We start from the raw sequence: 22,103 nt of genomic DNA, 5'->3' as shown, positions 1-22,103 counted from the left end.
TCAATTGGTGTGATCTAGTCAATGGTTCCGTAATAAGTTCATTATGAAATTAAAATATATATATATATTCTTAATAACTTTAATTATCAAAAAAATATTATGTTTAATCACGGTTAATTATATTCAATTATGTTGCAACGTTATATTGTGACAAATATTATTTTAATATGAAAATCAACTATGGCGAACCATGTACAATTATGGTCAATTATGGTCCAACATTACATTGTGACAAAAATTGTTTTAATATGAATATAAATCATAGTCAACCATGGTCAATATGAAAATCAACAATAGTCAATCATGGTCAACCATGGTCCATTGTCGCAATGTTACGTTACATTGTAATTTATTCAATGTAGCATTGTTGCAATACAAAACTTGGGTTTAATACAAGGTTTATACTAGCAACTGTCCCAAAAGGTACAAAGAGAGGCCGATAGGATTATTAAATTAGAATTGTTGAATTTCTCTATAAGAGATGTTGGTTCAAGCCTAACGGATGAGCAATTTGAGTTGGCTAAAGGCCTTCTAATTGTTTTTTATTATTGTAAAATTATATTGATAATTCATTGGTTTTACTTTCCAAAGCTTGAAGGAATTTGAAGAGCAGGTATAGAATTGCTTTATGGGATTTGATCCCAAAATCCTTGATTTTTAGATATATACTCAATGAAATGTTAATTGGATGAAACCCTGCACAAATGTTTGATATAAGAAAATAAGTCGAAAATGTTGAAAGGCTTAATTGGTTTGTGGAAAACCTTGTTTTCTTGGACTGGATGATTGTGCAGTTACTTTTCTTTAGATGTTTTGTTTATATCTATATTACACGGAACACATTGAATGTCTTATTTCATTTTAGAGTAAGTTAATTACCCAAAATTAAGAAACCTCTGTAGATGACCAAGCATCTACGAAGCTTTCTAGTGACTAAGGCAATAACCACCATGACTATCCCCTACCATTTGACAATGCTTCTCTACCCAACCAGATTGAATACTTAGGGAGGGAAAAGCAAGCCAATTACACAAACAAATTGCCTTTGGAAAGAATTATGCACATACATAGAGCAAAATCCAAATACTCTACCAAGAAGAAAGAAAGTTGTCCACACAAATTTTCATTTTTAATTTATGGAAACTTATGATTCGCTATGTTAATAAATCCAAAACATTCTTAATGTAAATACACGTTTAGATGAAAAGGATAAAAACTAGCATTTGCACCAGATGTTGCAAAGGAAACGCCGTAAGACATAAATTGAAAAACGCAAATATAACAAAAAAAAATACTTTAATAAAGAATAAAAATACTTATAATGAATTTAGTATTAGATATTCCTATATATTGCACTATATATTAGCCCCACTAATTGTTTCCCTTTCTTAATGTAACCTTTCACCACTAATTTTAAATTATTTTGTAAATAACATATTACTCATATATCATTAATATAATTAAAAAAATTAAATTATTTAAAAAAAATTAAGAAACCAAATTTAATATTAAAAGAAATATTTCTCTTTAATATTCTAAAAATTAATAAATTGAACAAAATCTTATATATATGTATGTTCAATGTTTGCAGCATGCGCTCCGTGGAATGGTGTGTGTATATATATATATATATTGAATGCTTGAAGCATGCACTCCGTGGATGTCATGTCCCTCCCTTATTACATTACCATATTAATGATAAATAGACGTATATAAGAAAATAATAAGAAAGTGAAACTTAATCTGGGTAACCTAGCAATTTAAAATAACATTAATTACAAGATTTATGGACAGAGGTCACATTTAACTATATTTTTTATCCACTGATATTTTTTTTGCATACGTTATATTGTTCTCTGGGCCACATCTTAACCCGTGCTTTACGGTACGCACAGTCTTATGCACAGTCCCTCCCTTATTACATTACCATATTAATGATAAATACACGTATATAAGATAATAATAAGAAAGTGAAACTTAATCTGGGTAACCTGGTAATTTAAAAATAACATTAATTACAAGGTTTATGGACAGAGGTCACATTTAACTATATTTTTTATCCACTAATATTTTTTTGCATACGTTATATTGTTTTCTGGGCCACATCTTAACCCGTGCTTTACGGTACGCACAGTCTTATGCACAGTATACTGTAATTAATACCGTGACCTGTCCTATGCGGTGAATATTAACTCATTCATTGTGTGTTTAACCATGGACCGTTCGATTTGGGATTTGTCAAACTCTTCGGCTCTGCCATGGCTTCGTGGCACGAGCAGGTTGTCCCTCCATAGCTGGATGCCTCGGGATTCCTACTCCCATCGACGGAGGAGAGCTCAGATCTCGGATCCAAGGGCTACGAACTCTTCAGCGATAATACACATTCTTGGTTGCTGGGTTGTGGTTCATTTGGTTCCTAAGCTCTTGACGCTTGTTCGGGCTCTGCTCATCCTTCCTCCATCGAGTTCTTTGAGTAAGATGGATACTCTGTCATTGAAGATCAGCCATGAAGTTATGGGTTGTCCCTTGAATGGTAAGTTGCCGGAATCCTTCTAGTAACAACTCTGAGCTCGTAATTTCCTTTGGTTTGGTGCTTATGTCAAATACAGATTTTCTACATACTAATTGTTTACTATCTGCTATATACAGGAATGGCAGTTTTAGGCTCGAGCTTTCCCAACTATTCTCCCACGCGGATTCGGTTCAGGCCAGTAGATTTCGGTGCGGTCAAGCTCTCCGGGTAAGCTTCGACCGAAGTGTTTTGTGCTTGGGGTCATATGTAGGGTATTGCATCCAAAGAGTTCTTGAGTTCCACATCAACTGAAATTAAGGGTGCTATCTACCAGGTTGTGTTTTGCTACTCAGAGGGGTAGCATGCCCCCCTTGTGCCTATTGATATCTCATCGAGGGCTTCCTTGCAGACCTGCTTACCAGGTTGCGCCTCTCTTTGATTCCGACAGGGGCTACCTGATTTCCGGACTGTTTTGTTGTTCTGATGTTAACTTTGGCCGAGGGCCTTGTAATTTTACAGAAGTACTAATATGTACCTTGATTTTCTTACCAAAGGGCATGATATGCGGCTACGGCCATGACGGGCTTTTCTTTTAAGGTTATGTTGTATTGTTTCTTGGAATACCTTCCTGTGTATGCTATCGTGTTTCCCTATTAAATGTAATTTTGGAAGCTAGTCATATGCAATTATATTTGCAGATTTACTGTTATTATACATTCGAGTTTCTTAATGTCGTCCTGTTAACATGATATATTTTATGAAAGTTCATTTTCGGAAAATACGCACAAGTCTGCTTTGACTACCTTGAATTTTTGGCTTGTTTAGTCTTTTCTTTGGTTTTGCGAGTATGTACTGTCTTAGAAATATTTAATGAAAGCCTTCGGCTGAAGAATTTGTATACAGATAAGTCACTATATCGTCTTTGCTTATCACAATGATTTTACTGTTTTCGAAGATTATTCGCTTCACTGCTCTGTGCGTTTTCACGTTAAAAAAATGAGGTTAGGGTTCATTATTTATGAACAGAGCTTCCCGGCTCCTTCTATTTTCCGCTTTTAGCACACGGTTATAGTATATGATTTCCTCGGGTAAACCTTCGTTAGGGTTTTCTGTCCTAACTCCGGTCCTGCTTAAACCTGGTAGTTTACCTCAGGGTTTTCTCCTTTGGAGACAAGGTCATTGGTTAATCCTACTAGGAGTACTACCAGATTGCCTGAGTTTACTAAAAAACATGGTCGTGAGGAAAATATAAAATAATTCAAGTTAGTTGTAGTTTTTTATCAAGTAGGGTGTGTTCGCTTTCTGCTCTAGCAGCTAGACACAAATTGTATTTCATAAAATAATTCAAGTTAGCTGTAGTTTTTTATCAAGTAATGTGTGTTCGCTTTCTGCTCTAGCGGCTAGACACAAATTATATTTCATTTAAATATTAAGTTAGGATGTGAGAGGTAGTGCAACTACTATCACCAAAGTTGAAACTCTCAGTAATAGGTAGCAGCTACCTATACCATATACAAAAACCATTATGTACACCTACAGGAAACAATTTTGATATATTACTATCAACAAGTAAGTGAGCCATAACAATATTGAAAGGGGAGTCGAAACCCTTATTCACATAAACAAATAGAAGAAGAAACTTTGATAGATTAATATCAAAATTATTAAAAAGCATCGGCAAGATAAACAGAGTACTAGCAGGCCACAATGGTCACCCATTAAAACTAATTTCATTGTATTACAAAAAAATATAGCATCTCTAAAGAATGCGTGGACGTAGGCCTCACTCGTATTATAACATAAAACATTACTTAAAAAATTTCAGGAAGATTGTACAAGAAAAACTGGAACCCCTACTCTCCTAGAAACCAATATATCTCTCCTAACAACATAAATCATGAGGAAGATGATATCTCTATGCAGGCAAAAAAGAGCTAAACTTGCAGTATTAAGGGCGTGAGTCACTCCATGGGTGTTCATAGGCCAGTTGCCATGAGATACTGGAGATGGGTCTAATCACGAAAGACCGAATGCACCAAAAATCTGAGCCACCTGATTCCACCTATAAGGCCAGGCACACACCAGAATGAGGATACGTAGACTAAGAAACTACGACAATCGGTCATAGCAGGCACCGAGATATGCATAACACTCCTAATTAAATGTACGAGGGAAACATTAGCGTTGTATCAACCATCAATGGTGCCCTGAAATACCCACTGATAAACTAAGTGAACTAGTTGAGGTCACAAAGCCACAACCAATCGAGGCTTACACCATGGCTACAGGTGGCATAAATGAAAAAAAGTAAATAGGGGAGTTATTTTTCTGAGACAAGGGTTAATAATCCATACCTATAGATACATAGCACACTTGAAGAGAAGTTGCTCTTGGTTCCGTTGGTATAGTTTGGTGAATTCCATTCCACTGTGGATACCCTAAACAGCCAGAGAAAAATAGTTTGCATGAGAACCAAACACGTTCCTTTGAGGAACACAAAACGACAATAACAAGGAATTGAGGGAAAAACGATAAATGCAAACCTGAGAGTTTTCACCATGATGGTAATGGAATCCATTGTTCTCTTGTCCCACGAATCCTTGAACTAGCTCGACGGTACCAGCACACATCCTCTGGCACATCCAAACCCATGAAAATTAGACGAGACGGTAATACCCACACCACAGGAATGTAAAATGAAGTAGTAAACACAAGAATGACATACCTATAAGCTATAGGGGAAGGCCTCATTTCCATACATTTAGAAAATTCATGAGTCTGGAGTAACCACATGGTACCTATCCGCCGTAGGGAGAGAGGGATTCCAAGAAAACAATGAAATGAGAAAGTAGGGTTTGGGCCAGACAAGAATGGCGCCACGCTAATATGGGCCTTAGATTTGGAGTGAGGCATCACAACTGTCTGTTCATCCCAAACCCAACCAAGAAGAATGAAAGAACATCGAGTTTCCGCAAACCATTTCTGCAACGAATTGGTAACCACCTTGATCGAAGGACTGAAACTTTTGCAATCGTCTAACGTATAATCTCGTGGCCGATGACAGGTGTGAAAAGAGGGGAGTTGATTTCAGAGGGAAACGCCTTACGGTGTAAAAATAACATTGTAACATATTATAAGCTCACAAATATATCAAAGTTAGAGATATGTATAGAGTATATTACAACATCACCGTTGAAACCAAAAATACTCTTCTCATGATTCTGCTCACGAATCATGATAAATGTGTCTCCAGTGAATATTTGCTTGCCATCCTGCTGAGTGTCACCGGCTCATGCCGATATGATGTCCTTCAGACGGGGCCTGAGCTCATGGTTCAAGAACTCATTGTATTCTAGCGTATCCCCAGCGATCTTACGAAACTCCACCAGAAGCACCAAGTTCGTGACTTCAAAAATCTCAGCATCAATACTAAAATGTCCCTTCCGCCCCTGCTCGAACCTCTACAATTGCACCTTAAACTCCTTCACCTTATTAAAGCTGAATCTGAAAATCTTGGCAGCCTCCTCTAGCTTCGACATTATGGTCGGAGCCCACTGAGTCCCCATGGAAAATGTTTGTGCTGCTATAGCACACCACACCAGAGTCATGCAGTATGCCATTTTCCCTGACCTGAAACGCTGGGATTCGGACACCAGGTATCAGAAATCTCCGCTGCTCAACAACCCCACTATACAAATGAACACTGCAACCATGTAGACCAGCGCCTACGATATGAGAACCACACTGAAATTTTGGAACACAAGCTGCAACATGGTGAGAAGCAGTCCATAGCTGGCAGAGGCAAGAAGAGTGAACACAAATCCCAGAATGAATTCATCTCTGCTTACTCCCTCTGGTCTTTCGCTCTTGGATTGGATTCCCAGAAGAACAGCGCTGAAGGTAAGCAACACAATCGAATTAAAAACACAAAATTCGCTATCTGAAAGCAAACTGAACCATATTAAAAAAATATGTACGAGGAACCAATGCCACCATAAATCTTGAAAAGAAACAGACTGGTGCTTCTAGAGATCTGCCGATATGTTTGTCTATGAGAGACCCTCGTATGTGTTGTATTGCAATCCAATCGTATCCCGAGAAGTTTTGAAGCCTCGACGCCCCCCTCCTGCAAGTTGTAGCTTCTTCAAATCCACTGACAATGAACGGGACTGCAATGCAATGTAATGAATAACAAGAATCGAGTGGGGAATTTAAATTAGAAAAAATCAAGATCTAATAATAACAGCATGCATGCATGCAGCCTAGCCCGTAAACGGAAACAATATCGGGTAATAATAGAAAGCTTCCCACTCCAAGCATTGTGCTATAAACTCCACGAACTCTCCCGGAAGCTCGGCGCACAGATGTCAAGTGGAGAGTTTCCTGTTATCAAAAACCAAACCAACCGCAAGAGTTGTTTTCAAATTCTGGTTTCCATTAAAATAAATAAATAAATAAAAATGTGTGCCACATGTCAATCAGAAAAGAAAAGTGTAGACGATTGTTGATTCATAGGAAGGCCTATCGGCCTAAATATTATGGTCTTTTAATATTTTGTTTATAATATTAAAGTTTATTGTGCATCCCTTGGTTTTATAATATTAATCCCTTGTGTTTGTAGTATTAATTTGTTGGGTTTATTAATCCCTTCAGCTTATAATACTAATAATCAGTTGGGTTCATTAATCCCTTGGGTTTTTAATCTTTAGGGTTTATAATATTAGTCCCTTGGGTTTATAATATTAATAATTAGCTGGGTTCATTAATCTATTAGATTTATAATATTAATCCATTGGGTTTATAATATTAATTCGTTGGGTCTGTTAATCCATTCAATTTATAATACTAATAATTAGTTGGGATCATTAATCCCTTAGGTTTTTAATTTTTAGTGTTTATAATATTAGTCCATTGGGTTTTAATCTCTAGCGTTTATAATATTAGTCCCTTGGGTTTTTAATCTCTAGTGTTATAATATTAGTCCATTGGGTTTATAATATTAATAATTAGTTGGGTTCATTAATATATTGGATTTATAATATTAATCCCTTGGATTTATTAATCACTTGTGCTAATAATCACCGAAGTTTATAATATTAATCCCTTGGGTTTATAATATTAATAATTCTTTGGGTTTATTAATCCCTTGGGTTTGTAATGTTAATCTCTTGGGTTTTTAAACCCCTTGGGTTTATAGTATCAATCCATTTGTTTTATAATATTTATCCATTTCGCAAACAATAATTATTAATAATTATAATTTTTAAATTTTTAATTATTAATCATTATAATTTTTAATTGTAATAACCAATTAATACCCTAGTAATGACTAATTGATGGTATAATTAATTATACCCTCAATTAGTTATATCCTATTAAAAAATACTTTTTAATAATTAAAAAATTAATTATTACTTATTATTATTATTTTTGTAAACTTGGCAGGTCTACATTTACATCATGTCCAATATATCACCCTGATCGAGCAAGAAATTGAACTTGTGACTTTACATCAAAGTGTGTCTTAACAGAGCACCCGATCACCATCTATCCAAAACCATGTGGACATTAGTTATTAATTATTAATTATAATTTTTTAATTAATAATAATTATAATTGTTAATTATTAATTATTAATCATTATAATTGTTAATTATTAATTATTAATCATTTTTTTTAACAAGAACGGTTATGGATTATATTAATGGATCGGTCTGAATACCAATTTTCTGATTACAATAGGAGTAGGCCCGATCCAGTTGGATTCGTCCTTCTGAGATACTGTGAGGCTTGTATTCCCCTTCCAGTTCCTTTTGGGATCATCTAGAGAGTTTATTTCTGCGTTTGCCCAAGTTTAAATATACAAACAAACAGCTTTAGAATCAAACAAAAAAACATATTTGCTGCAAAGATTTAAGGGATTGGGACCCATGTTTCTTCCCCGTCACTTTTCATTGCCCCGGCCGAGAGTTGTGCTGCTTTGTTGGCTTCAAGGTCTGCTTCTTTGTTGTTGCCTCTCAGCACGTGAAAGTATTTCAGATTTTGGAGCAGCTTCGCCACGCTTCTGATTCTTTGGATCAGCCTTGCTAATCTTAGATCCCGCGGAATAGAATTGGTCACCATGGTTTTTATGATCACTTCGGAGTCCCCAAAAATAATTGCCTCCTTGATTTCCAGCTTCAAGAGCAGGTTGAGTCCTTGGTAGAGGGCTAATGCCTCAGCTTGGATACTGGAATTGATTCCCAGACCCCAGGAAAACTGAAGGATCAATGCACCATCAATGTTTTTAATAACTCCTCCTGCTCCAGCATTGCCCGGATTCCCTTTTGCTGCCCCGTCAAAGAAGAGGGAGTGCACCTTTTGTTTGGGGATCCAGTTTTGAAAATCCTCGCTATTTTTTCCCCTGATTTGCCATTCCTCAGGAGGGTCCATGCTTCTGATATTTTGGCGAAATTGCAGGTTCAGGGAGGACCCCCAATCTATGTCTATCTGGTTGAGGTTCGAGTCGTCTTTTTGTTCTCCCAAACATTCTTTTAATTGGCTCTTTACCTTGGCCGCAACTTTCTTGGGATTGTGCTGAATGCTTCTGAAGATTCTGCCATTTCGCTCTAACCATAGTTGCCAGCAGCAAATTTTGAGCAGTGATGACCAGGCCGCTTTGATCACTTTGTTTTTAGGGGAGGGTCCGGGATAGCTATTTTTCCAAGTGGCGAACAGGCCTGTTATAGAGGTAGGAATCTCGAATCTGGGGTTCCAATCGTCCATCAGTTCTCTCCAGACCTGTATGGAGAACTTGCAGTTGAGGACAAGGTGCGTGGCACATTCCTCAGATTCTTGGCACAAGGAGCACCTGGAAGGGCCGTAGTAGCCGCGCCTCTGGAGTTTGTCCTCAGTTAAAATTTTCCTGTGGCATAAAAGCCAACAGAAAAAATCAATTTTGGGCAACGAAGTAATTCCCCAGATGGCCTTCCACGGGGCCGGATCGGGAGGCACGTTTGGGATTGAGTCAAGGTGCGCGTAACCCTGGGCGACTGAGTAGCCAGCCGACCGATCGCCCCAGCCTCGCCTGTCTTTCTTGCGGCTGTGCAAGGGTGCAATTCCGTTCAGAAGGCCGCGGAGGTGGTTGGCTTCTTGATGGAGGTCTGACGGCAGGTCCAACAGTTTCCAACCCGCCCATTGCGATCCATTCCATGATGTAATGTCCCACAGTTTGATTTTTCCAGAAGCCATCAACCAGTTTTTCAACGCTGTCACGTTTGGGCAGTCTCCAATTGGGTCTCTGTCCATGATTCGGTCTTTCCATAAGTTTATTTTTTTCCCATTCCCGGGAATCCAATAGGCTCTGGATCGAATCAACGAGGCTGCTTTGGAACAGAGACTGATGAAAGGCGAGGTTCCTTGAGGTGGTGGCCCATCTAAACATCTCGATCGCGTGCCTTTGAAGTATTTTCTCCAGAGTGCTAACTGTGCCCAGCCAGGATTGGGCGCTATTAGTCTCCAGAGGAGCTTGCCACCCATTGCTATATTCTGCAGATGAAGTTTCTTAATATTGAGCCCTCCCTCCATCTGAGGTTTGAGGACCGTCTCCCATTTAACCAGCGGGAATCTCCTCTCGTTGTGTTTGCCCCCTTTCCAAAAAAAATATCTGATATGTTGATCCATTTTCTGGAGAATACCATTGGGCGCAAGAAGCACTGAGAACTGATATAGTGGGAGGCTGCTAAGGACGACTTTTATGAGGGTTGTCTTTCCTGCCATGTTTAACCAATTGATCCCCCATGCCTGAAGCTTGATTTTAAATTTCTCTACCTGTGGCAACCAATCCCTGCTATAGGGGCGCTTGAGAAAAATAGGCAAACCCAGGTACTTAAACGATGTCCAATCTGTGGTGGCGACAAATCCAAGGCATCTGGTGATGGAAATAAGCAGAGAGGGGGGAGTGTTCCAGCAGTAAGTGTGACACTTACCCTTGTTGAGGCTGCTTCCAGACTCCATACAGTACTCATCAAGTGCCTCTTTAAATTTTCTGGCTGAATGAATCGAAGCTGCTCCAAGAAGCAGAGTATCGTCTGCAAATAGGGCGTGGTTTATGTTTTGGACTCCCCTTGCTATGGAGATCCCTGGGATCTCTTGCTCTTGCATTTTTTTGTTTAGATGAAAGCTGAGAACTGAAGCTTGAATAACGAACAACAGAGGAGACAGGGGGCAACCCTGTCTTAATCCTCTTGTAGCTTTGAAGAAACCTGCAGGTCTACCGTTAACTAAAGGAGCGATCCATGGTTCCGATATACAGGCCCGGATCCAATTGATAAATCTCACTCCAAAACCAAATTTTTTCAAAACATTTAAGAGAAAGCTATGGTTAACTCGGTCAAAGGCGTTTGCTAAATCCAATTTGATTGCCATACCTTGTTCTTTGCGCTGCTGACTTGACAGGATAGCCTCTTGGACTAGAATGAAGTTGTCCACCAAATATCTTCCGTGGATAAAGCCTCCTTGGTTCTCTGGAATGATTCTAGGGAGAATTTGCTTCAGCCTGTTAGCAATAATTTTTGTGATCAGCTTGTAGCCAATGTTACAAAGGGATATGGGGCGAAACCTATTGAAAGAGTTGGCTCCCTTTTCCTTGGGAATGAGAGCAAGGAATGAGGAGTTGGTGCCGCCTCCTAATTTCTGACAAGCCTGCGATTTTTGAACCATTTTATACAGATCTTTCCCCACTATATGCCAGCAGGTTTGGAGAAAAGAGGCGGAAAACCCATCAGGTCCTGGGGATTTATCAGGGTTCATAGCATCAAGGGCACTTTTGACTTCTTCCATTGTGATATTGTTTTCTAGATAATGATTCTCCTCAGCAGATATTAAGGTGGGAACCCCATCCAGCAGATAAAAATTCTGTTGTGTATTCGCCTCTACACTGTACAGACTTTTGAAATGATGATGGGCTGCATGTTTAATATTTGCAAAGTCTTTGTGAATGATATCGCCTTCTTTAATTTCTGTTATGGAATTGAAGCATTTCCTGGATTCAGCTTGTTTGTGGAAAAATGAGGTATTTCTGTCACCTGCCTTTAACCATAGACAGCGCGATTTGATCCTCCATGCTTCCTCTTCGGCCAGGCATGTTTTATGATAATGTTGTTGGAGTTGAGCCTCTTTGTCTAAGATTTCTCTAGAGATATATGCCTCTTCCGTGTGCAAATGATGGGCTTCAAGCTGAGTTTGAATACTTTTCCTTTCAGCTGCTGGATTGGCCAGAGATTTGGCCCAGCACTTTAGATTTGATTTCAATCTTCTGATTTTTTCTTCCCATATATAGAATGGAGATCCACTGACAGGCAGGGACCAACTTTCTTTGACAATCTGCATGAAACTGGGTTCCTTGATCCACAAAGAACTGAACTTGAAGGGTATAGGGCCAAGGTCAGTGTGAGCTCTAAGATTTAGCATAATTGGATTATGGTCAGAGGTGCTACAAGGAAGTATGTGCATGCTTGCATCTAAACCAAGCAAGAGAAATGAGCTATGAACAAAGAATCTATCCAGCCTAGCAGCGATATGTCCGGGACCTAATCTTTTATTGGACCAAGTAAACTTACCTGAGACAGGCTTGATATCTATCAGATCCCAGTCTAGAAGGAGATCCTCTGCCCATTCCCTTGCCGGGTCTCGCACAATGCAGCCTCCTCGCTTTTCTGAAGAGTGCAGCGTGATGTTCAGGTCACCTGCTATGATGACATTATCCAGATTGCCCAGATCTGCTTGCTGTCTTAATGAGTCCCAGCAGATCTTTTTTTCTCCAGCATTGGCCGGTACATAAACATTGAAAAGACAAAAGATTTCTTTTGTGATTATGTGCTGCATCTTTAACATCGCCCAGTGGATATTTGATGCCTCTGACACCAGCGAAAACCTACTTTCATTCCAGAGAGTACCCAACCCTCCGGAGGCTCCTCGGGCTGAGACTGTTGTTGCATTACTTTTTTTCCAAAGTTTTTTGCTTACCTGAAGGAAATCTGATTCCTCCATCTTAGTCTCCTGGAGGAGGAGTATGTCCGGGGCCTCTATTCTAATTAGATTTCGAATAGCTTCTTCTTTGATCTTGCTGCCCATACCCCTACAATTCCAGGAGATTACTTTCATTATTTACCTTTGCTCGGTTGGGCTCCCTTGGAGCCTTGGTGCTGGTTTCTTGCCATCTTCGGCTTTTTTGCTAGCAGCTTCTCCAGTGTTGGTTGGCTGCCCTGTAGTTTGTCCTTGTACATTTCATGCTCTCTTTTTTCCCGATCCGTTTTGCGCCCTCTTGTAGATCTCCTTACAGAGGATTGGGACTCTCCTATTTCTCCTTCCTCCTCCGAGTCTTCTGATTCTTGGTCCTCCTCCTCGGCTACAGCGGGGGTTCCTTTTGAGCTTTCTGGAACTCCCGTGTCTTTAAAGATGTGAGGTGGGGAGCCTTTGTCTGGGGACACTGACTTTTGGTTTGCAACTGCATGAGGGTCCTCTGGTTGGGAGCTGAGAGGATCGAACCTGTTCTCTGGGGTAAACTTGGGCTGGCTTTGCTGGATCTGCTGAGCTGGGTCCTGTTGAAGACCTTTGCCAGTGGTTCCTCCCGGCTTCTGGATCTTGGATGGCATTTTGGATCGTTTAACTTGGTTCCAGCCGACCTCCTTCCCTTGAGCTGCTTCGTTAGCCGTTGGGCAGTTCCTGGCGAAGTGCCCATAAACCTGGCATTTCCGACATTTGAAGGGCAACTGTTCGTAGTCTAGCTTCTGTACATGCATCCAGCTTCCTACTTTGATTTTGATGGCCTCCGGGAGCCCCTCCTCCAGATCCACCTCAACGCAGATCCTTGCACAGTCGTATTGATCCTTGTTGTTCGCTCGGTCTATGAATTTCCCCAGGGCATTTCCGATGTGCATCAGAGAATCCCAGTTCCAGCAATGAACTGGGAGATTTGGGAGTCTAACCCAGACCGGGACAGCTTTGGGGACGTCCACTGCTGGATCAAAATCAGGAGTCCATTTATTCAGATATAGGCCCTGGGGGCCCATGAAGTAAGGACCGTTTCGGAAAATCAGATCTTTGTCGTCTTTGGTGTTAAATTCAAAGAGGAAGAATCCTCGCCCCAGAAAATAAGAGGTCACACTTTCTTTGATCAACGGCGACCAGTTTCTTTTAACCCAGCTCTCTGTGGATTTGGGGGATGGCCATAGACCAGTAAACTGGCCTATGAGAGCTCGCTCGGACAAGGACAAAGCAACCTGTATCGGGGTTTCCGGAGGAAGAGAGATCTCTGGAATATCATCTAGCTTCTTTACGAATTTCGCCGCTTCAACATTTTTCTTCTTAGGCAGCCCTTCCAGAAGTCGGCTGAACGCCTCAGCTGAGGAGATCGTCGACGGAGGAGAGGGAGGGGCCTGGGGGGTGCCCACCACCTCCATGGACGCTAGATCAGGCTTGCAAACTGCTCAGGGTAAACGGACACCCATGGCCAGACAGATCGCCGGGATGAGATCCACCGGGCAGACCCGCGACGGATCAGGAGAGATCAGGCCGCGTAGGGATAGGAAAGGCCGAGGAGGGCCGAGGAGCAGCGTTTAGGCTGATCGCTCAGAGCTTGGCCGACGGGAGTATATTATTAATTATTAATCATTAATCATTATAATTTTATTTATTAATAATTGTTTTTTGTTTTTGTTTTTTTTTTTTGAATTAGACTAATTCTATTAATGTAACAAAAGTAGTACAAGTAGGCACCGACCTCTGCAGAGAAAGCCTCAAATTATGCCATGTTTAACAACAAAAGACTAGAAAGTGACTGCCCGCACTGGGGAAACCAGTCCAAAACAGCTTGTAGTGCCAAAGTGGAATAGTTTTTTGAACAATCATCAAAATTTACAACATTGCATAAAAAAAAACACCATAATAGACCCATAGTATTGGGAGCCAAGAACCCACAACCTGAAAAAACATTGACCAGCTAGGTGTCCTTAGGAGGAGGAGGTTCTTCCACCATCAGACACCTGTACGCCTCCATGTCATCTTCTACATCATGTTTGTCTCTCGGAGTTTCTTCCATGTTCTTGAAGCGGCCTGGATTGGTGCGTCCCTGAGCTGCTTCGCTGCTTCTGTGCATCCCTGAGCTGCTTCCAGGGGCTTTTCTCTTACTGGTGGTGTTTCGCGCCTGAGTATTGCGGGCTGGGTCTTTAGAGTTTTGTGGCTCCTCTTCAAATGCCACTAAGGTAGTCGCTATTATGTAGGGACGTTCCAACGTGCAGCGAAATTGAAATTGTGCAGAATGACTAGGTTGCAGAGATGATACAGAGGCAGCAAGAGGCTGGGGAGCAACGTCAACAGGCCAAGGACCTGCAGTCTGAGCCCACCCCCGACTGCTGCGAGTGGCTGGGTAGCGTCTAGAGAAATGAGCCGTCGAAGGGGAGGATGAGTTAGAGGGGGACGAGTCAGAGAGGGACAAGGAGGGGGGCAATCTTCCTCTGCTACTACCCCTCCTGTAGCGCATTCGATGACATAGACGAGGCATGCTCACCTGGGCAAAATTGAGCGGACGAGGACAAGAAGGAGCAGTGCCAAAGAATGAGTGGTCAATGGGAACAGAAGGACTTGTAATCAGCGGTTCAGAGCAGAGATTCAAGACCAAAGAACCAGTCCATAGGCAACATAGAAGATTCTGCGAGAAATGTGCACCATCCACCATCTCAATGCAGCACAGAACTTGGCAGTGTCTCCCCATTGTCGTGCGCGAGCTCGGCTCTACAGCAGCAGGGAGACAATTGTAGTTCAGAGGAGGTGGAGCGAGGGGAAGACAGTTTGAAGAGGCCATATTAAAAACCAAATTGATGAAGCCTCGACCCGCGCAGTTCATTAATGTGCCATTAATATTGGCGGTGGCTTTCTGTATATGCTTCTGAGTGGAAACATGGGTGTCCAGGTGGCCTTGCCACTTGCCAACCCAAAGTCGTTGCATATCACCTGTGTGCCTAAACACCCACATCCGGGATATTTATTAATAATTATTAATTATCAATAACTATAATTATTAATCATTAATATTTATAATTACAAACACTGCCAAACTCAACAGCGCTCTGCAACCTCTGAACCGAGCGTACAGAGCCTAAGATCCGCTTTTTGCGCGAGCCGAGCCTGCGGGCACGCGCACTTCTTAGCCTGCGGGGGAGTCCACGGAAGGATCTGACTGGTGCCCGCGGAGGGTTTCGTTTTGTGCCTGCGGGGATCCGTCGAGGGGTTTTGTTTCAGGCTGCGGCCGCCCTAGCTAGAGTTTTGGCTCTCCATGGAGGAGCCACCTCCTTCCCCATCATCCGCAGCAGAGGCCTTCAAATCCTTGTTGGCCTCCCTACCTAAGAAGAAATGCACGGAAGCAGCGAAGTTTGTGAAGAGGCTGGAAGATATCCCGGAGATCGCCCTACCGCCAGAAGGACCGATCCAAGTAGCTCTTTCTCTAGCAGATCGGGCCCTGGTTGGGCAGTTTACAGGACTTTGGCCTTCCCCGAAGACGACCGAGAACTGGGTAGCCAGGAACTGGGCACCTCTGATACAAAACAAGGTAACCTCTTACTTCCTCGAGAGAGGATATTTTTTGTTTGAATTCTCTGCAAAAGAAGACAAAGATCTCATATTCAGGAATGACCCCTACTTCATGGGCCCCCAAGGACTGTATTTAAACAAATGGACGCCAGACTTTGATCTGGCGGTGGATGTGCCGACAACGGTCCCGGTGTGGGTGAGACTCCCCAATCTCCCAGTTCATTGCTGGAACTGGGACTCTTTGAAGCACATCAGAAATACCCTTGGAAAATTTATAGACAAGGCCAACAGTAAGGACCAGTACGACTGTGCCAGAATCTGTGTGGAGGTAGATCTGGAGGTCGGATTACCGGAAGCCATCAAGATAGTTGTAGGTCCCTGGGTTCATATACAGAAACTGGACTACGAGCAGCTGCCATTCAAATGCCGGAAGTGCCATGTCTACGGGCATTTTGCCAGAGACTGCCCGTCCAAAGGGGTGGAAGAAAAAGGAAAGGAAGAAGGATGGAACCAGGCAAAGCGCTCCAAACCCTTTCACAGGAAGAATGCAAATGGAAATCCCAAGGCCCCTCAAGCGGGCCCTGCTCAAAAACATTCCATGGAAAGCCAAGGGAATAAATTCGAGATTCTTGGATCTGAAATCATGAACACCCAGGAGACAGAAATCGCCAAGGAAGCTTCCCCCTCTGAAATCTCCCCCATTCCAGAGAAATCCAAAGGGAGGATGCCAGAAGAAGAGGAAGAAACCCAAGAGTCTGAGGAGTCGGAGGAGGAAGGGGAAATAGGAGAAACCCAGTCATCCCCCAGAAGATCTACAAGAGGACGTAAGTCTGCAAAGGAAAAAAGAGAGCAAGAAACCTATAAGGACAAGCTTCAGGGCAGCCAGCCAACTCTAGAGAAACTTCTAGCAAAAACCCCGAAGATGACGAGGATCCAATCCCAGAGCTCCAAGGGAGCTCAACAAGGCAAAAATAAATGATGAAGATAGTCTCCTGGAATTGTAGGGGAATGGGCACCACAGCTAAAGAAGAAGCAATGAAGAGTTTAATAAGATTAGAAGTCTCGGACATCCTCCTCATCCAGGAGACCAAATTGGAGGATACAACTTTCCTCCAAGCAAGCAAAAAGTTCTGGAATAAAAGTGGAGTGCATGCAGTCTCTGCCCGTGGAGCATCGGGAGGACTTGGATCGCTCTGGAACACAAATAAGTTCTCGCTAATCTCTGAGTTTTTGAATACCCATTGGATTTTTTAAAAAATGCAGCACCTAGAATCAAAGGAGATTATTTGCCTTTTCAATGTTTATGCTCCTAACAATGCAGGTGAGAAAAGAAACTGCTGGGACTCTATCAAAAGCCTGGCAGATCTGGAAAATATGGAAAACATAATCATAGCCGGAGATCTAAATCTCACCCTCCTTTCATTAAAAAAAAAGAGGTGGGAGTATAGTCAAAGATCCGGCTAGAGAATGGGCGGAAGATCTCATGCAAGACTGGGATCTGTTGGATATAAAGCCGGTTACAGGCACGTTCACATGGTCAAATAAAAGAGTTGGACCAGGTCACATTGCAGCAAGGCTTGATAGGTTCTTTGTTCAAAGCTCTTTCCTGCTTCTTGGGTTAGAGGCAAAAATGCGAATTCTCCATAGCAGTGTTTCGGACCACAAACCCATCAGCCTAGAGTTGGTGGCTCCCAAGGATCTGGGGCCCATCCCTTTCAGATTCAGCTCACTATGGACCAAAGAGGCAGATTTCATGCAAAGAGTCAAAGAATGCTGGAAAGAGCCAGTCAGAGGCTCTCCCTTCTTTATTTGGGAGGAAAAACTGCGCAGAGTTAAAAGAATGCTAAAAGGATGGGTTAAGACATTGCCAAACCCCGCTGTGGATAGAAAATTAATTCAAAGTGAGCTGGAAAAACAACACCTCCACCTAGAAACTGCCGAAATTACCAAAGAAGAGCTGGATAAAGAATCACAGCTACAACAAAAGTTCCATAAGGCGTGTTTGGCAGAAGAAGAATTCTGGAGACTAAAATCAAGAAGTCTATGGCTCAAAGCTGGGGACCGAAACTCTTCTTTTTTCCACAAGCAGGCTCAAGCCAGGAAATGCCGAAACTCTATATCAGAAATCAAAAAAGAAAATTGCACTTTAAAAGATTTTGACAACATTAAAAAAGCAGCTTCAACTCATTTTGAGAATATGTACAGTGAGGGTGTTGAATCTGGCCAAAATGACAATCTGCTAGATGTTGTTCCTAAACTCATCTCAGCGAAAATAAACCAGGTTCTGGAAGGTAAAATCACCAAAGATGAAGTCAAGGAAGCACTCTTTGCAATGGAGCCAGATAAAGCCCCGGGCCCAGATGGTTTCACGCCTAGGTTTCTTCAGATGTGTTGGCAGATAGTTGAGAAGGACCTCTTCAAAATGATCCAGAAGTCCCAAGAGTGCCAAAAAATTGGGGGCTGCACAAATTCAGCGTTCCTTGCCCTCATACCTAAAGAGAAAGGAGCAAACACATTTAATAGATTTCGACCTATATCCCTATGCAACATTGGATATAAAGTGATTACCAAGGTTATAGCTAACAGGTTGAAGAAAATCCTCCCCAAAATCATCCCGGAAAATCAAGGAGGATTTATACATGGCAGGCAGCTAGTAGATAATTTTATCTTGGTCCAAGAGGCGATCCATTCCAGTCTCCGTCGAAAAGAAAAAGGTATGGTCATTAAACTTGACTTAGCAAATGCTTTTGATCGTGTAAAACATAGATTTTTGTTTGTTGTACTGCACAAGCTAGGCTTCGGTCAAACTTTCATCAAGTGGATCAAAGCATGTATCTCGGAACCCTGGATTGCACCCTTAGTAAATGGCAGAGCAGCAAATTTCTTCAAAGCTTCTAGAGGGCTGAGGCAGGGGTGCCCCCTCTCGCCCCTTCTCTTTGTGCTGCAGGCCTCTGTCCTCAGTTTCTACCTAAACAAGAAACAACAAGATCAAGACTTAAAGGGACTATGCATTGCAAGAGGGATCAAGAGCATTAACCATGCCCTCTTCGCAGATGATACCATGTTGTTAGGGGCTGCAACTCAAATGTCTGCAAATAAATTCAAAGAAATATTGGAGGACTACTGCCAAGCATCAGGAAGTGAATTAAACAGGGGTAAGTGCCACGTTTTCTGCTGGAACATATCAGCTGCTGCGGCAAATTCCATAGCCAGGTGTCTAGGCTTTGCAGCCTCAACAACCTGGTCCTCTTTTAAGTACCTTGGGCTGCCCATATTCCATAAGAGGGCTATGAGCAAAGATTGGCTCCCCCAGATTGAAAAATTTAAGGCAAAAATGCTGGCCTGGGGATCCTCCTGGCTCAACATTGCCGGAAAGTCAGTCCTTATCAAATCAGTTCTAAGCAGTCTACCACTCTTCAAATTCTCTGTTCTCTTAGCGCCAGTAGGAATCATTAAGAGGATGGAGGAGCAAATTATAAATTTTCTCTGGAAAGGAGGCAAACAGAATGAAAAGAGAATTCCCCTAGTTAATTGGGAAATTGCCTCCAGGCCATTGTAGGAGGGAGGACTAAATTTATGGGACTTAAACATGCAAAATTTAGCAATGGGAGCCAAGCTGATATGGAGGATCATTGCTCCAAAGCTAGGCTGGGTGCAACGGGCATTGTGGAGGAAATACTTCATAGGGAAGAGACTGAGGTGCCTGGAGCATCCAAAAGAGCTCAACAGGACCCCTCTCAGTGCCTTAATCATGAAAGTGGGGCCACGCATTAGAGAAAACGCACACTGGGTTCCAGGGAACGAAAAGCAAATCAAGCTATGGCACGATAGCATCATGGGCAGACCTCCGCTGGTGAACTCACATCTTGGGAGTGATCTGAAAGATTGGATGGACGCTGCTAACATTACCACGCTCTGGGACATCTCAACTTGGAGCGGAGATCGCTAGTCTGGCTAGAAGAAGATCAGCATCACTCCTGCGCTGCAATCAGATTTTGATGCGTTGCTGGAAATGTTGCATGGGGTGGCTCCTTTGCATGCAAAACAGAAAGACTTGAGAGGCTAGGGACCAAAACACATTGGCTACACAGTGTCTCAAGGGTACTCCAAATTCATGGAGAGGCCTCACGTGCCTCCAAATCCGGCGCCCTGGATAGGTATTTGGAACTCCCTAACTATTCCAAAAATCGATTATTTTTGCTAGCTGCTATGTCATCAAAAAATCCTAACAGATGACAGACTCCAGAAGAGGGGATTTCGAGGTCCATCAAGATGCACATTGTGTAAAGGAAGCTCGGAAACTACATTTCACCTTTCACTGGCGTGCAACTATACAGGTCTGGTTTGGCTCGAGCTTCTAGGAGCAGTGAAAATGCCTATACTCCCCCAATCTGTCCAGGACTTGTTTGCTGGGTGGCTAGCCAGGTACCCAGGCCCAATCCCAAAAAATAAAATTGTCAAAGCAGCATGGAACGCACTACCAAAATTTATCAGTTGGCAGATCTGGCTGGAGAGGAACAGAAGAATTTTTAGAGGCAAGGAATAACATTATAAACTTGTAGCTAATATAGTGAAAGGTCAACTAAATGAATGGCTTAGAGACAAGTGTGATGACTCAAACTTAAATCAACAGGACATAGAGTTTGGAGCAGCTCTCAACCTCACTTTTCAAAATTCGCTAGCTACATATATAAATCTCAAAGATTGGCAAATAAGGAAAACTGAAGAGGAATTTAAATCTTGGCTATCCAAGCAATCAATCCCCACCCTCTTCTTTGACAGGGCAGCCAAGGGGAATCCAGGAATGGCTGGGGCGGGAGGTCTCATTATAAATCCAGCAGGGACTATTATTCATAGATTTGCATGGGGATTGGGCCACTCTACAAGCATTCAAGCTGAAGTCATGGCTCTGTTCCAAGGGATTAAAATGCTCAATGAACTGGGACACAAAGAAGCTGTTGTTTTTGGAGATTCCCAGGTCATCATCAATGCAATGGCGAACAATACAAAACCAATAGATCTACGACTTGCAAGGGCAATTACAAGAATTAAAGATATTATAAAGCTCCTAAATCTAAAATTCTTTTATATCTTGAGAAGAAACAACAAAGAAGCAGACATAGAGGCAAACAAGGCAGCTCAGCTAGGTGCTGGAACTTTACTTAGAGACAACGAAGTACTTATTTCCTCTCCACTATATACTATAGTCGCCTGCTTGCGCTTCCTCTCCCGCTGGTCGAGCCATTCTTCCTCTCCCGCTGGTCGAGCGACTACGTTCCTCTATTTTTGGGGCCCTACCCCTTCATAGAGTGTTCGTTCCTACGCTCCTCACCCTCACCCTCTGAATCAGGTGAGTGGTTCCGCCAGGGATTGGGGTGGGTGGGTAAATAGTTTCGGGAAAATAGAGCGAGAAATCGATGGCGTTGGTCGAGCCATGCGTTAGCCTGGGATCCAATCCCCTAATTTTCTATGTTTTCCAGTTTTCTGGTAAACCAGTTTGTATGCATTCATAAGCTTGGGAAATCAACAGCAAGAAAGCAAGTGAAAAACTGTAAAAACAGGCATTTTGTAAGCCTGTGCGCCATGACTCGATGGTTGGAGAGAGGCGAAGAAATTAGTTTCATCTCTTGTAACCGACATTATGGCTTTTCGCCAAACACTTAATGAAATCCCATAACCGTTCCTGTAAAAAAATAAAAATAAAATTATAATTACAAATTATTAATAATTACTATTTATTTAAAATTATTAATGTTATTATTAATAAATAATTATGTATTTATAAATATCTATCGGTGTTTATCAACCACATTTATTAATATGGTTGTGCTAGTTTTTATATTATTATGTTTTAAACTTTTTCAAGTGATAAGTTTTTTAAAATTCAATTAAGGATTTTAAAGAAATATTAGAAATATAAATATAAATTTAGAAAATGACATTGTCCAATTTGGATGATAATTATCAGAAATTTAAAAAAAAAACTATAAATATATTCTATATTATGTAATTGACATTGTCCAAT

General features: G+C 41.7%; 1 protein-coding gene across 1 annotated transcript; it reads right to left on the bottom strand.

The window, feature by feature from the left end:
• Positions 1-5,802: 5,802 nt before the first annotated feature.
• On the bottom strand, positions 5,803-13,953 carry LOC149233098 (uncharacterized). Its single transcript, XM_089382094.1, has 6 exons — positions 12,986-13,953; positions 10,921-12,629; positions 8,461-10,830; positions 8,235-8,350; positions 6,107-6,304; positions 5,803-5,973 (listed from the first exon to the last, which is right to left on the bottom strand). Exons 1-6 carry the CDS (start codon positions 13,951-13,953, stop codon positions 5,803-5,805), a joined length of 5,532 nt encoding a protein of 1,843 aa, XP_089238220.1.
• Positions 13,954-22,103: the final 8,150 nt, after the last annotated feature.

The sequence above is a fragment of the Pinus tabuliformis genome, chromosome J, assembly GCF_031772625.1.
Source record: "Pinus tabuliformis cultivar Carrire ecotype Pingquan chromosome J, CPIR1, whole genome shotgun sequence".
Classification (NCBI taxonomy): domain Eukaryota; kingdom Viridiplantae; phylum Streptophyta; class Pinopsida; order Pinales; family Pinaceae; genus Pinus; species Pinus tabuliformis.
The sequence above is the reverse complement of the archived record's forward strand: the minus strand, read 5'-3'. Positions and strand labels throughout refer to the sequence as shown.

Coding starts and splice junctions, on each gene's coding strand:
- LOC149233098 (XM_089382094.1), bottom strand. CDS start 13,953: ATGGAGGTGGTGGGCACCCCCCAGGCCCCTCCCTCTCCTCCGTCGACG. Junction 10,831..10,920: donor TCAGCAGCGCAAAGAACAAG/GTATGGCAATCA, acceptor TTGGTTTTGGAG/TGAGATTTATCAATTGGATC. Junction 6,305..8,234: donor CTATTGTAATCAGAAAATTG/GTATTCAGACCG, acceptor TGCCTCTGCCAG/CTATGGACTGCTTCTCACCA.